Source organism: Aptenodytes forsteri, unplaced genomic scaffold (genome assembly GCF_000699145.1).
Source record: "Aptenodytes forsteri isolate BGI_AS27 unplaced genomic scaffold, ASM69914v1 Scaffold123, whole genome shotgun sequence".
NCBI lineage: Eukaryota > Metazoa > Chordata > Aves > Sphenisciformes > Spheniscidae > Aptenodytes > Aptenodytes forsteri.
The window spans coordinates 3,370,299-3,384,404 of NW_008794408.1; the positions used below are offsets into that span (position 1 = coordinate 3,370,299).

Sequence of the window (14,106 nt, forward strand, 5' to 3'; positions counted from 1 at the left end):
GAAAAAAGCATGTGTGTGTTTATGTATTTGTGCCCAGGTTTAGCTGGAGTAGTTCCATGGGCTGGTTCCCCATCTTGTTGCCCAAATAGGCTTCCTGGCACAAGGCTTTTCAGCTAGAATGTGACCAATGGCACTATCAGGTGGCTGCCAGTCTATTGATCCGATGTTCTCGTGAACCTCCAAAACACTTGCCATTTTGATTGAAAACTTCTTTCTTTACATACCTCTGTCGTAATCTTGTGCTCTTACATAGTTACTAGGTTTGTGTCATATCTTTAATGTGAACATTAAGTAGTTTGTATTGCTCAGTTAACTTTCTTTTACTTCAGTATACTTCGGCATTTATACAGTTCTTTGGGTCAAATGAATTATTCTAGGTCTTCGTATGGTCTGTATGGAGACAGTTGTATAAAAGCAGAGAAGTCACATTCTTTATACATATAAGGAAATACTATCTTGTGGCCTGTTACAGAGCATGTTAATAAGCGTATTAAAATGGTTGAATGTAGAACTTTCAGAAATTGTTATTTGGAAAACGTTGGTTAACCTCAAAAATATTGAACTTCAAAAGGAAGGTTCCATGGTGAATATGTTTATGGACTGTATTAGTTCTAAAACATCGCAGTTCTTGTATTCAGGAGCCAGTGTTTTCGACCAAATTCTTAAGGTTCTTACCATCTAGTTTTTTCATTCTACTACTAAATTTGTAAGCTGTTGCATAACAGTTGGGATAAAAATAATCATTTGGAGGTGCTTAGGCTTTCTCCCTCTTTGCTTTCTTCAACAGTTCCTTGAAACAGCAATTTGTAAGAAGGAAACAAAAACATAAGGGAGGACGGCAGAATGGGAATGATGGATGTGAATAGAAGGTGTTTTTAGCAGTAATTAGAGGTCAGGGGAAGAGTTGTAAAGAGAAAAAGTGGAAAATAATAAGGGGTTTGCAGAAAAATTATATGTTTTGCAGGGATTGGAGCGATGAGCTTGGCAGAAGTCTGAGTTGAAGATCCTGGGCGATTCTAGGGCTGATACATACAACTTCATTAGTAGTAAGAGTTTTAAAGAAGGATTGGCCTATGAATATTCTGTAAAGGAAGCAGTGGAATTTAATAGCAATGTGAATGCAAAAGGTGAAGGGAAAAGAAGAGTGAAGATTTACAGGCTGCAAAGCAGGAAAAAAAGGATTAAACAGATGAGTGGATTGATATTTGTGCAAAGAAGTAAATTTGAGTTGTACCTTTCATTTTGAATTTAATTTGATGTAATGGGTAAACAGGAACAGATGTAAGCATTACAGCAGTTGTTTTCTGGACAGTGGAGGTGAAGGGGTTCTTGTGCCTCATATTTTCTGTTGGAAGTTTGTTTCTGGTCTAGAGAGGGGAGTAATTCATAAACCCCTGAGTGTTATTGATGTGAACTGCTCCAGTGAAATAGGTTTTCAGATAAAGATGCATAGGTGCAAGTAGGGTGACATTTTGTTGGGAAAAAAAATAAATTACTGGTCTCAGTATTCATCAGGTGCAAGGTTCATTTGTTAGTTCTGCTTTTGTTGTAATGCAATTTATCTGGATGAATGAATTCTGTAAACTAATACTTGATTTACTTTTGCTTCCAATTTTCCATTTTGGGACTTTGTACAGTTTATTAATAACCATTTGATGTATCAGTAAAATTCAGTTCCATAAGGAGCTTTGATTATGGGTTGCATTTTTGTGTTTCTTGCCTTCTCTGTGACTATCCGTAAGAGGTGAATAGACAAACTGTTGGGATTGTCATAGAACCATGTAAGTCACTCATTAATCTTCATGTGCCTCTTTAAATGGACTTCCTGGGAAAAGATCTGCCACAGATTGCAGTTAGGTTTTTTTCTCTGTGAGGTAATGACTCGATAGGCATGGTTATGAAGTAGTTATTTGCCTGGTGGACAGAGAAGGGGGGGGATGACTATTGTCAGCCCCACTAGGTAATAAAAAACTTAACAGTTAAAAGGATAATGATTGTAAGGGACAGGATTTTTCACTCTCCCACCACTGTTTGTTGAAGTGAGAAAAGGGAAAATGGCTGTAGGCAGGTGGGAAGAGGAGAGTATGGACTCATGTACACTTAGTGTTCCAAAGAAGTGGTTACCCACTCCTTTAGGAAGTGAAATGTGTACAGTTCTTCAGTTGTTATATAAGCTTCTTGTGTTTACTAGCTAGGAACTGGTTTTGCAGCCAATACAAGAAATATGCGTCTATTTGCTTCTACTGTAATATACTTCGGTAGAAGAGGTACAAACCAAGATTGCCCATTAGTTTGAAGCTCTGGGAAATCATATGCTTAATATGACATGCCTAGGCTTGTGACAGCTGGGCTATAAAGATTCATTTCTATGGTGGAAAGGCATGTGCCCAGGAAATGTGCCAAAGAGGCTGTGAATATGGACACCGTTAGAGATGACTCACACTAAGGAAAACATGGAGCTCGTGGCTTTAGCATGTTGGCATGCAAACACAAGTCTGCTGAATGTTCTGCAGAAGGGATCTTTTATCAGTACTGTGACAGAACTTTCATTGTTTTTTTCCTAGCGAGTGGCTCTGCAAGCTCTGTTACAACTAGCTTATGGCAAAAAGAATGCATTTAAGGATTAATTGTATACTGCTGTGGCAACTGCAAGAGGTAATTGTTGAAGAGTGACTGCTGCATTAGATTGTAGAATACATTGACTAGTATGTATGTCTAGAAATGAAAATGTGATGTCTTTTCTTGAGATCTGAAGAAAGCAGGAATTTCAGTGTGTTGGAAAATGATTCCAAAGGCAAATAGCGTTTTTATACATAAACACATGCCTAAAATACTGTATACTGAGGTGGTTCTGCTTAGTCTGAAAAATCATGTTGCTTGTGTTTTTCATGGAGTTCATAGTGTCCAAACTGGAATGAACAATTCTTCTCTTTCCTTAGTCTCTGTTCTGCATTGGCTACCCAGCAGATGCATTTACTTTTTTCTTTGTGGTTGAACATGTTAGATGGCTGACAAACCTTGATTAAAGGACATAAATGCGCCACATGCAAAACCACAATGATTTCTTTGATTTCAGGGACCTTTTGGCCAGCTTGCAGTAAGGACTTGTGTTTAGAAGAGAACCTTTGGGCTCATCTGTATCTCCCTCCCCTCAAAGGGATGGCAGCCCGAGGACAGCTAGCATTCATCCTGACGCCAAGAGACTTCAAAGGAGGTAAGCGCCTCAGAAATGCTCCCCAGACAAAATACTTATCATCAGTCCTGCACCCCAGCGTGGTAATATTCTTTAGTACAGCATTACCATCTCCCAAAGGTTTCTGTTCATGGCTCCTTCATGAAAATTTTTTAAGAACTCTGTGAGGCCTCATCAGCTGGTTGCAGCCCCCTTAAGATTCATGGAGATGTCCATTGCTGTCAGTAATCCTTGTCCATTTGCTTAAGAATGTGCCCCCAGTGTAGGGGAAAAAGACATTTTATACTTCCTGGGTTTGTACTTGAACGTATGCTCCCATCCTTCCCTTATTTTGTTTTTCATATTAGGTTCAAACTTGAGCTTTTCTCAATTCATGATCCTTAACGATAAAGTTGGGGGGTGGGGGGAAACCAAACCCTGCTTGCCTCACACAGTTTTAAAAGGCTTTTTTTTTAAATGAATCTCTGAATGATTCCTTAATATCCAGATGATTTCCACCTAATTCTTTGTGTGTTTAAATTTCTAGTGAGCGTTATCCCAGGAAAGTTCTGTAGAAGCAAATTATTGCATTTCATTCTCCTGGAGGGAAATACATCCTTAGGATTTTTTTTCTTGTAAGAGGTGCCACCTAGATGCAGCACAGCTGTTTTTGTCTTCCAAATGCCTATGGAATAATTATTTAGTAGAAAGAGCAATTTAAAATAAACAGAAGTTTATCTTGACATCAGAAATTTAAACACAAAAATCCCATGTTAGCTTTTTTAATTTATTCTTATTTTTTTATAAAAGCAGTCTTTTCAGGGGTGATTTCCACCCATTCCCACCCACCTTCAGGTCACTTGTATGAATACTCAGCTATAGATCTTGCTTTTCTTGTTCTTATTCCAGAAAAACATTATATGAAACCCACTAAGAACATGACTGGAAACATAAGGAAGAACTTTCTTGGGGTTTTGTTGTTTTTTTTGTTTTGTTTTGTTTTTTTAGTGGGAGTATTTGGGAGTGTAGTAGATATGTTTGCTGAACAGATTTTAGTTTTTTTTCCCTAAGGTTGTGGGTTTGGAGAGCATAGTTGGCACTCAGATCATAAGCTATATCTGTTACTAAGTCCTGTATGACTGCAGGTACCCTGTTTAACAACTTCTGCCTCTTTTTTTCCATTTATGATGAGAGTATATTATTTAGGTATTAGTTTGACTTCTTTAAACCTAAGTAAGAGCTTTCTGACTATGTAGAGTACTTTTAATAACTGCCAGCTAGCTAGCCTTCTTATTGGGCTCTACCATATAAATACAAAGGTTCTGTAGATGGTAACTTAAGTATGTTGAGGTAGTAAAGAAGTGGATCGTCCTATAAAATAATATCCCACCGAATTCTACACTTACATAGCTTTGGAAGAGATTTACCTATGGATATTATGAACAACTTGCAGATCCTCTAGACTTATGTTTACAGGTCCTGGCTATGTTGATAGATTAAATTAGCTTGGGTTTTGCTTGACTTACTTCAAATGTTTGGTGGTTGTTGTTGTGTTTTATGGGTTTGAGGTTATTTTATTTGTTTGTTTTTGTGTTTGGGTTTTTTTGGACCAAATGCTGAGATTTCTTTTACAGTAGTCAGCTTCCTTAGTTTCATTGGAAAATTTTCTTTTGTAATCTTCCACACTTCATATGTTGTATGTTGTTCAGCTGTAGGAATTTGGATTTTTTTTCTTAATACATAGCCTTTCCACAATGTGTTACTTCTATACCCCTTCTTCTGGTGTTCAAAGAGGCAAAACAAATATTCCAATTCAAAGAAGGAAACTTTCAGAAAACTGCAAATCTTTTTCTGGGAATTCTGGGGGGAAAAAAAAAAGTTAGAATACGCTTCCTTTTTATCTCTACAAGGTATTACTGAATGTGCCAAAATGAGCAGTAGCACACTGCAGCTTGTGTAAATCTTACCAAGTTCATTGTGATTTAGCTTGTTTTACAGGAACAGAAAGTAGTTTATTTTTATTAATGGGTTGCCCTCCCCTGTGAGCAGATGAGAAGGAAACAAAGGCACCTTTTATTTCCTTCATTTGAGCGGCATTTTAGCGTCAGTGAAAGTGGAGGTGGTTTTGGTTTTTTTGTTTTGTTGGGTTTTTTAAAATAAATTTGGTCTTATGCCTGCTTCTCCAGGAATTCAGCAAGAAAGACTAGAAACAGGGCTGAGAATTGTTAGAGTTCTTTCTAGTATAAAATAAAATATCTGTTGATGGACATACGTTCTGATAAAATGAGAGACCTAGCTATAGGTGGGAAGTGTTACATTATTTGGAGGCTCTGGAATTCATGAAATACTTAAAGAATTCCTTTGAAAGATAAATGCAGTTTTTGCTTCGTCCATTTTTCCTGAAGAGAACGGATATTCAAAGCAATATTCTTTCTTTTTGGAGTCTTTCAAATTGGTAGTAAAATTCAATCGTTCATTTAAGAAGCAAAATCAATTTTAACTGTTCTCTTTAATAGTATACCAGATGATCCACTTCAGCGTGACTAGATTTTTGCTCATACTTTCTTGATGAATAGATTATCTTAATCTGTATTTCATAACATCTGCTTTTGCTCCTGTTACACTCCAAAACAGGATATTAATTTCCAAGGTTAAAGATGGCTAATTCACTGCAGCTGTTGGTGTTTCAGTTATTTTTCACCTTTCTGAGAACACTGGACAGTACTTGAAGACTCTGCTCTAAAACATGGACCATTAGTTGTGGTGGGATGTGGGAGGGGGAAGGGGGAGAGAGGAGATGATTTGTCCAGAGGGTATCTTTGGTGGCTAAGGCAACCTGGGTGTCTTTAGCCTTGTTCTCTCATAAAATAGTTTCTCTTGTTCTTCAAAGCCAACAATTGTCTTTCCATGCCATCTGACTTTCAGGTGCTCTGAAACAAGTGTCTTTAGGAAATACTACAGTTTTTTTATTTAATGAAATCTGTAATGACATAAACAAATAGCTTCCCCCTTTATAAAATGATACACCAATCTATGCAAGCTTGTGTTGTAGTAGTAGGTGGAGATAGATGGAAGAATGTGAACAGATTAATAGATTGTCAAAAAAAAGTTCAAGTGAACTACATGATGGAACTCAATATCCTTCCTAGGAAGTGTTGGAATGGTGGTGGCATTCTTTATTCCTTGTAATGAGGCTGGAGAACTTTTTGTTCATCAGATATGGAAGAAAAATAGTGCTTACTGAGATTGCCTTTAAGAACAAACTATACTGTCTTAGAATGGTGGTGTGAATTGGCACTGAAAGATTTTTTTTTTTTTTTCTTCTTCTTCTCCTGACTTGGTCTTCCGTGAAGATGGTTCCAAAGGCTTGTAAAAACATTATAGCCTTTCTTGATAGCTGATTACACGGTCACGGGACCCTAGATATGGAGTGGTAGAATCGGGTTGTCCATTTGCAATGGAAAGGGCTTGATTATTTACGACTTACCCAATTCTCTTAGTCTACCCATGGTGTTCAAATTTTGGAGAAACTGCAGTGTAAATAACTTTCTTTTGCGATCAGTAATTCTATCCTTTGTCACGTTCCTTCCGTCTGTCGAAAGAGTTATTATATGACATTGAGCAATCCAACTGGCATCTGGATAGGCTGTTTGAAGTTCAAGGGTGCATTGCTTACCTCCTCTGTCCAAGGATTGCATATTGGAAAGAATGGAACAAAAGCAGATTGAATAGCATACCACTATCTGCACTGTTAACATATGGCAGCACTAGATCTAGTTCTGATTAGATTTAAATTGAACCAATAAAATATATAGGTAATATTTATAACTAGCCAAGAAATGACAAGAATTGAGGCCGTGAGGTAGAGCTGTATGTATTCCTTGCCAAAACCATGCATTTGCTGAATAACAGTAATCGCCACCTTGTACTGTTGAAGAACTCACTTTTGGCAAATGGTATCTGTTCTAATACTAATCTGTGGGTCTAGAAATTGAACAGTCAACTAACAACTGGAAAGTTTGCAAATCCTGATGAGTTTCAAGGATCAAATGGCAATACATCAACTCATAGGTGCCTTCTCTCTAAAGCCTAAAATAATAATTTTCTTGTATATGTATTCTTTTTTATGAAAGGATAAGCTCCAGGGAAAGGGCGTTTAAAATATTTTGAAGGTCTTGATACTTTTTGATACATGTTTTCAGATTCGAGACAGTTGGCAACATTTAGTGTTGTTGTGGAAAGGTTTGAGTTTGTCTAGGAGGAGCCGGAACCACCAATGCATAAATGCCATTTCCTGTCACTGCATCATTTTTCCTGCTTGATCTGTATCTTATCTCTGCGTATGAGCTCACAGATGTCCATGTGAGTTATAAATAATGAGAACTCAGATGCCAGGGTGTGCCTATTCTTCATCCTGTATAACAAGACAGTGACCTATTGTGACTTGGTGTTGAAAGGAGATGGTGAATGAATAAAATGGCACCTGAAGCTGAACTTGATGATTGTGAGGAAAGGAAAGCATTTTGAAGAATTTGGATATATAACCGATCATATTCCTTAAGGTGTATTTCTCTTCAGTTAATCATTTCTTCCTCTTTTTATGAGGGGTGTTGGAGTGATAAATGTTTTCAGATTCATTTTAAACAGGTGGTTTTGTGCTTCTGTCTTCGGTGGGTTGCACAGCTTCTTTTGGGGCCGGACTTTCTTTGCTAGGGGGGGTGGGTGGTGAGAGACCATCTTTGGCATTACGTGATTCTGCCACCTGGTGGCTTTGTCGAGCAGCAAGGGCTTCAGATGCGTAGTTAAAAGCACAAGTGTGAAAAAATCCTGAAAAAAATCCATCTTTCCTTCCAAAACAGGGAATCGGTGGGCAAGGTTGCTTAAAATAAATATAGAAGACAAGTTCCATGATCTCTGCATCACGTTTTTCAAGGCAGGCATCTAAGAATCAGTGTGCGAGTATTTGAGAAGCTTCTGGTTGCTACAGCTGTCAGACTTCCCTGGGTGTGTTTATGTATGAAGTTAACAGAAGACAAACCTCCACGAGGAGTGGTAACAACCTGTAGCAGGAATGCAACTTAGGTTATCCTGTTGCATACATTGTGTATCTCAAGGTTCTTGTAATCTGGTTTCTTATGCTGGAGAATCAGTATGAATATTAATACTAAATTTATACCAGTGTTGAAATGTAAGTCTCTCTCTCTGGCCCGTATTACTTTGGCATATATACCAGTTAAACTGAAATTTTTATTAAACAAAATATCACACATCACAATATGCAATGCATATCGTTTTTGGAACTAGTTTGTTCTTTTCAGATTAGTTGAGGTTCTGTCCAAGGTATTCTGTTTCTGTTTTTCAGTACTGTAGGTTTTTCTACTAATCCAGTGATCGTAAAACTTTTAGTATATAGATCAACTTAAGCTGGTTCTTATTTCGATTAGCAAATCAGTTGTGTTATTTCAATCAAGTATGTAATTTCTAGCTTGTGACTGTTGAAAGAAATTAAAGTGCTTGTAAATGTAGATTCTAAGTGGAATTTGGAGATGGCTTGTCTCCAGAACTGAACAAGTCTTTTATACATATTTATAAATACCCTCTATTCTGCTGCTAATTGTGTACCATAAATTTAAGATGGGAAATACCCTTTCTCACAATAAACTTGAGGTGGGAAATTCTCTTTCTCACAATAGGTGGGGGGATTTTATTTCACTTAAAAACAAACGTGCTCACTGTTGTACTACTGTTTTCAAATTGCATTAGTTGACTTCCTTGATTTAAGAATTTTAGTTAAATTTTAAATTGCTGTACAGGTCACTTGCTGCTCTTACTTCCGAGTCCTTCTAGTCCTTCTCTTTTGTAGCTCTGTGTTATGTTTTCCTCTGCAATCTCTCCTTCCCTCAAGAAAGATGTTTTAGAAACATTTTCATCAATACATACTGTGGCTTGATTGCTTTAGGTCAGTCTCTCCTGTATAATATCACAGTGCTAAGAAATGTGTATGTTCTTCATGATTTAAAAAAAAAAAAGCATCTCTAAAGATAGGCCTCTGCATGTTTATTCAGATGTTTTATTAACTTCATAAGGACTTATAAACAAACATTTTAATCTTGATTACTTGTTTCTGTATATGTCTTCTATACTCCTCTGATTTCAGTTAAAATGTACTTCTAAGACTTTAGAGGAGTTTTTTGGTGGATGGCCTTTTTTTTTTGGTGTATAGTCCTTGATTTTTACATATTAGAAGTTCTTTACCTGCTGTAACTGCACTTATTTTACAAATACTTTCATGGTATAACAGTGACTTAATGGAGAATACTTCATTGGAGGTAAAGCTGCTATTGTAAGGTTTTTGTGTGGTTCTAGAGTTAAAATCAGAAGTCAGACCTCAAGAAGAGCAACCTAGTTTGGAAAGGATTCACAGAAACTCTGCCTTTCTGTAACAGAGCTTCTTTTAGATTCCAAAGCTGTTCCTTTCCATGTTTCATGGCATCAGAAGAAAACCTCTTGTTCCTACTGTGAAAAAGGAAATGTTCCATGTACCCTCATTAATGTGCTCATCTATGTTTATACAGAAATAGTAATCCTAAATTTGGATTGATGACTCACCATGGCTTCACTGTATTTGGAAGAAAATTCAATGCTGTGTTGTGACTGATGCTTAAAAGAAGAAATCTGGTCTTATTTCAGATCTTAAAATGGGGCACTGAATGTTGCTAGTCTCAGTATATAAGCGTAGTATCTTCTTGAAAATATAAGTGATTATGTGTAATATGTAATTACTAATCTAGGCTACGGAAGAAAATTTAGTGCTTTCGGTGTTCTGTTTGAGAGGAAAAGTGGAGAATATGTACAGAAGAATGTGAGAAGTACAAGCAAAAAAAGAATTTGGGCAGCTTTAAAAAGAAAAGTGACAGTAGGTGTTAGGGAGTGTGAAGCATGCCAGAGATGCTCGGAAAGGAAGGAAAGAAGGAGGCATGTTGCTCTGGTGATGCCAAAGTCAATTGATAGTAGTGCTCTACTTGCCTTGTGCTGTTGTTACAAGGCATAAAGTAAGTATATATAGGTTACTGGCTCTAAGGTAGAATATGTACTAAGCGATTCATTAAAACTGTCTCACCAAAAGCATTTCTTTGCATTTTCTTGTTAAGCAACGTATGCAGATTTTAAATGAGAAAGCTAAAAAAAAATTCTAGCAAGAATTAGTTAAAGGTGATACTAAGATTCACTACAACAGTAATTACATCTGTTCAGATACTTCATATGAATGATGAAAACTTGAATGAAGAAAAAAAAACAAACCCAAAACATCCATGAAGTTGAGTAATATTTCTGTGGCAAGGGGGAGGGGGAACCATAGGGAATTAAAAATCACTTTGAATCTAGGGCTACAGATATAAAGATGCCGTAATTGTAATAGATTGCTATTGCTTAGCTTCACACTGGGATACAGATACAGTTATGTGTGTGTCCCCTAACTGCATTTCCATACTTTACTTGTTTAAAATGTAGTATTACTGAGTTTACTGGATCCATGGCTTTTATATTGTAAATTTAGACATGTGGCCCCAAGCAGCTGATGATGAAAGTTTCAGGAGCAAAGACTGAGCAAACCAGGAAAAGAATTGAAAAGGATAAATGATGATTTAAAAAGACTGTGAACTGTGTATATGTGTGTATATACACACAATTATATATACATACACACTCTCTCTATATATATATCATTGTATTTGTAGTTGTGTAATTGTCTTACGTGATTGTGTAACTATGTAATTAAAATTATATTCTTAAATTTTTTTTAGTTATTTTCTACTACCTCTAATTTCTAATTTTCAGCTGGAGAATTTAGTAGCTAGTTTTACGGAGAATTTATCTTTTGGGAAATTGTATCTTATTTCAAGTTGTTAGCTCTTTAAATCCACGAGGTAATCGAGATGATAGAAAAGCGAAGATGCATCTCTTATTGGCTTCTTGGCGAGATTTCTCCCCTGCCGCCCCCCTACCTTGTTCTTTCCCACCCAGGCATTTCCACTGAAGTAAAAAGTAGTGATACAGTTTACATGTTTGTGTTTAAATTACTATTAAAATTAAAAGTAAATTTTGCAGGCACACAAGATTTGAAAATTCAGGGAATTTCATGCAGCTTTAAAAGACATTATCAGGCTGAAGCAAAATATGTATAAAAAATTTTGATTGAACTTAGGAAGATTTCTGAAGATGAAATTATTTAATGTAAGACACTTCTCAGAAGCATACTTGTTCTGGAACTGTTAGGACCTGGAGCCTTGAAGGGACAGGCAAAATCTGAGAAACTCTTAGCAGCAAAACAAGTATTTCAGTACTATAAGGGACTTTCTCAAGATGAGCTATAATTCTTGGAATGTCTGTGGTGTCTGCAGAAAGTAAGCATTATCAAGAAGTTGTATGTAGATACTAAGATAGATTATATTTTAAAATTACTTTTTCCCCCTAAAAAATGTGTTCTGGCTCTTTTAAAATGTTTTTAACAAGACTGTATTTGTCAAATAATATTAGTTGATTCCTGAAGAAAGGTATCTAAATGTAGCTGGATCTGTGTGTTAAAGATAGTAGATGATGAAGGAACTCTAATCCAGGGTCTCACCTAAAAATAGTACAGTTTGTGGAACGGGAGGGAGGTGGGAAGGGCTGTGTGCATTTAGCTACAGAAGGTGCATTCTGAGACCAGAGAGGGGACAGATGCAGATGGAACTACAGCTACAATAAGGACTAAAAGGCTTAAGTGAGTACTAAGAGCTAAAATTTTCTAATCCCTCAGGGGATTTAGAAAAAGTTAATTTCTACAATACATTTATCACTTTTCTAAAAATGTTAATCCATCTTTATAGATGAGTATTCAGAGTCTTACCTGCCATGGCTGTAAGTTGCGGTTTTTACATTAAGTTCTATTTTACAGGATAAAGTAAATGAATATTTTTGCTATTTATGTGCCCCTTGCTCTGAGAGACCCCTACGTTTTTATGCTAGAAGTCTTGTGAATGTTTGGTACATAGAGTTAAAACTAACAAACCATAATATAACTTCATAATCATAAAAACTAAAACAAAACCCACCATATGTTCCATGCAGCAATTTCATTTGAATATTTATATGGTAGATTTATGGCCCTGCTTTAAAACATGCTTCAAGGCTGGTACTGCAAGGAGAAGGTGGACTAACTGCTTCTCGTAGTGTATTTGGGAATAAGATGCTGCTAACAGTGGAAAGACATGATTGGGTCCAGTCTCTTCTTAGTATAGCATATTGTATATCTTGTGTGAAACATTCTTATAATATGTATCAAGCTTTCCCTTGAGAATATAGTAGCTTGATTTTTTTCTTTTTTGTTAGCTTTTGTTTTACTAGCTAAACCTAGCAAATTGCTATAGTCATCTTAAATAACCTTTATTACTAGTTTGTTTCATCTTTCTTGAACACAGTTGTACAAAATTCTATACCATATATCAGATGCATAAGAGAACACTTACTGGTATTCTTCCTTAGGTCAGAGACAGATGACTGTTCAAGAAAATGAAACAATGCAGGGATGCGAAGAATAGATTTTAAATTACATTCAACCTAGACAGGAGTCAGGCTTATTAAAGAAAATATTTTGGAGTATCTGTACAAATAAAGATAATCAACAAAATCAAGACATTTTTTCTAAGGAAAGGAAACATATTTTATGTAATGTAATTATTATTTGATATTCTGAATGTCTATAATCAGAGTTTTAGAATGTAAGTTTATCCTCTTCCATTTTCATTGAGTGGCCCCTGTCTGTCTCTTTCTTGTCTCAGAAGATACTTTTGAAAAATGTACTGAGGAGTGTGATAAGAACAACTAGGTGGGTGGCTTTTGGGAGTTAATATGCTGGTGAACTCAGAGGCTCAGAATACTTGTCCAGTTCTTGGCATAAAGGCAAGAGGTTTCCTTCTGCTACATGACTCTCTGGTAGGGATTAAAATAGAATAGACTATTTCAGTTGGAAGGGACCTACAACGATCATCTAGTCCTACTGCCTGACCAACTCAGGGCTGACCAAAACTTAAAGCATGTCCCATTAACTTAATAATTTTTTTTTTTAAACTTAATACATTTTTTTGTTGTTTTTGTTTTGCAGGATACAAAATTATGGATAATAATGGAATATCTGGGTGGAGGCTCTGCCCTTGATCTAGTAAGTAAATTATGTATGACTTTTGTTATTGTACCTCACATAATTATTTTCCTATCTTATAATTCTGGAAACTATAATATGTCATTTGGCTATGACAATGTTTGCCTCCAGTAAAGGAGAAAAAGTATTTGTCAGTGCCAGGAAAATGTTCTTTTCCATGAGGCAAGACTGATTATTTGTATAGATGGAAGGGAACTGAGCAACATAATATTGGAAGCACGATATAAACATCTTAGAATGCTAATCTTCAGTCAGCCAGAGAGCACTAGTGGCTGAAAATAGTTTTTTCTGTCTCTTAATTCTGCCACCACAACTCCTCCTAGAGTATACATTTTAATGTCTCTTCCCCCCCACCACCACCCCCAAACAAACAAACAAAAGTTTTCCTGTTTGAAGTCTCACTGAAGTCTAAATAGAGGCAGAAACACAATTTAGGCTGGTATTAAAAAATATATTTCAAAGAAATAGGAACTGTGGACTGCCTCGAGGGTAAAGAGGCCTTACAGAGAGACCTGGATAGACTAGAGAGCTGGGCAATCACCAACTGTATGAAACTTAAAAAGAGCAAGTGCCGGATCCTCCACCTGGGACGGCATAATCCTGGTTATTCATACAAATTGGGGGACAAGAGGCTGGGGAGCAGCCCCGCAGAGAGATCCGGGGGTTTGGGTTGATGGCAAGTTGAATATGAGTCAACAGTGTTCCCTGGCAGCCAAAAGGGCCAACCGTGTCC

At 36.6% G+C, this 14,106-nt stretch overlaps 1 protein-coding gene across 1 annotated transcript in view; it reads left to right on the forward strand.

The window, feature by feature from the left end:
- The window catches only part of STK24 (serine/threonine kinase 24), a 44,285-nt gene that overhangs the window by 8,854 nt on the left and 21,325 nt on the right, over positions 1–14,106 (forward strand). The window contains exon 2 of the mRNA XM_009288337.2: positions 13,317–13,373. Coding sequence (XP_009286612.1) covers positions 13,338–13,373 — 36 coding nt within the window. The 5' untranslated portion in view covers positions 13,317–13,337. The remainder of the gene's footprint in view (positions 1–13,316; positions 13,374–14,106) is intronic.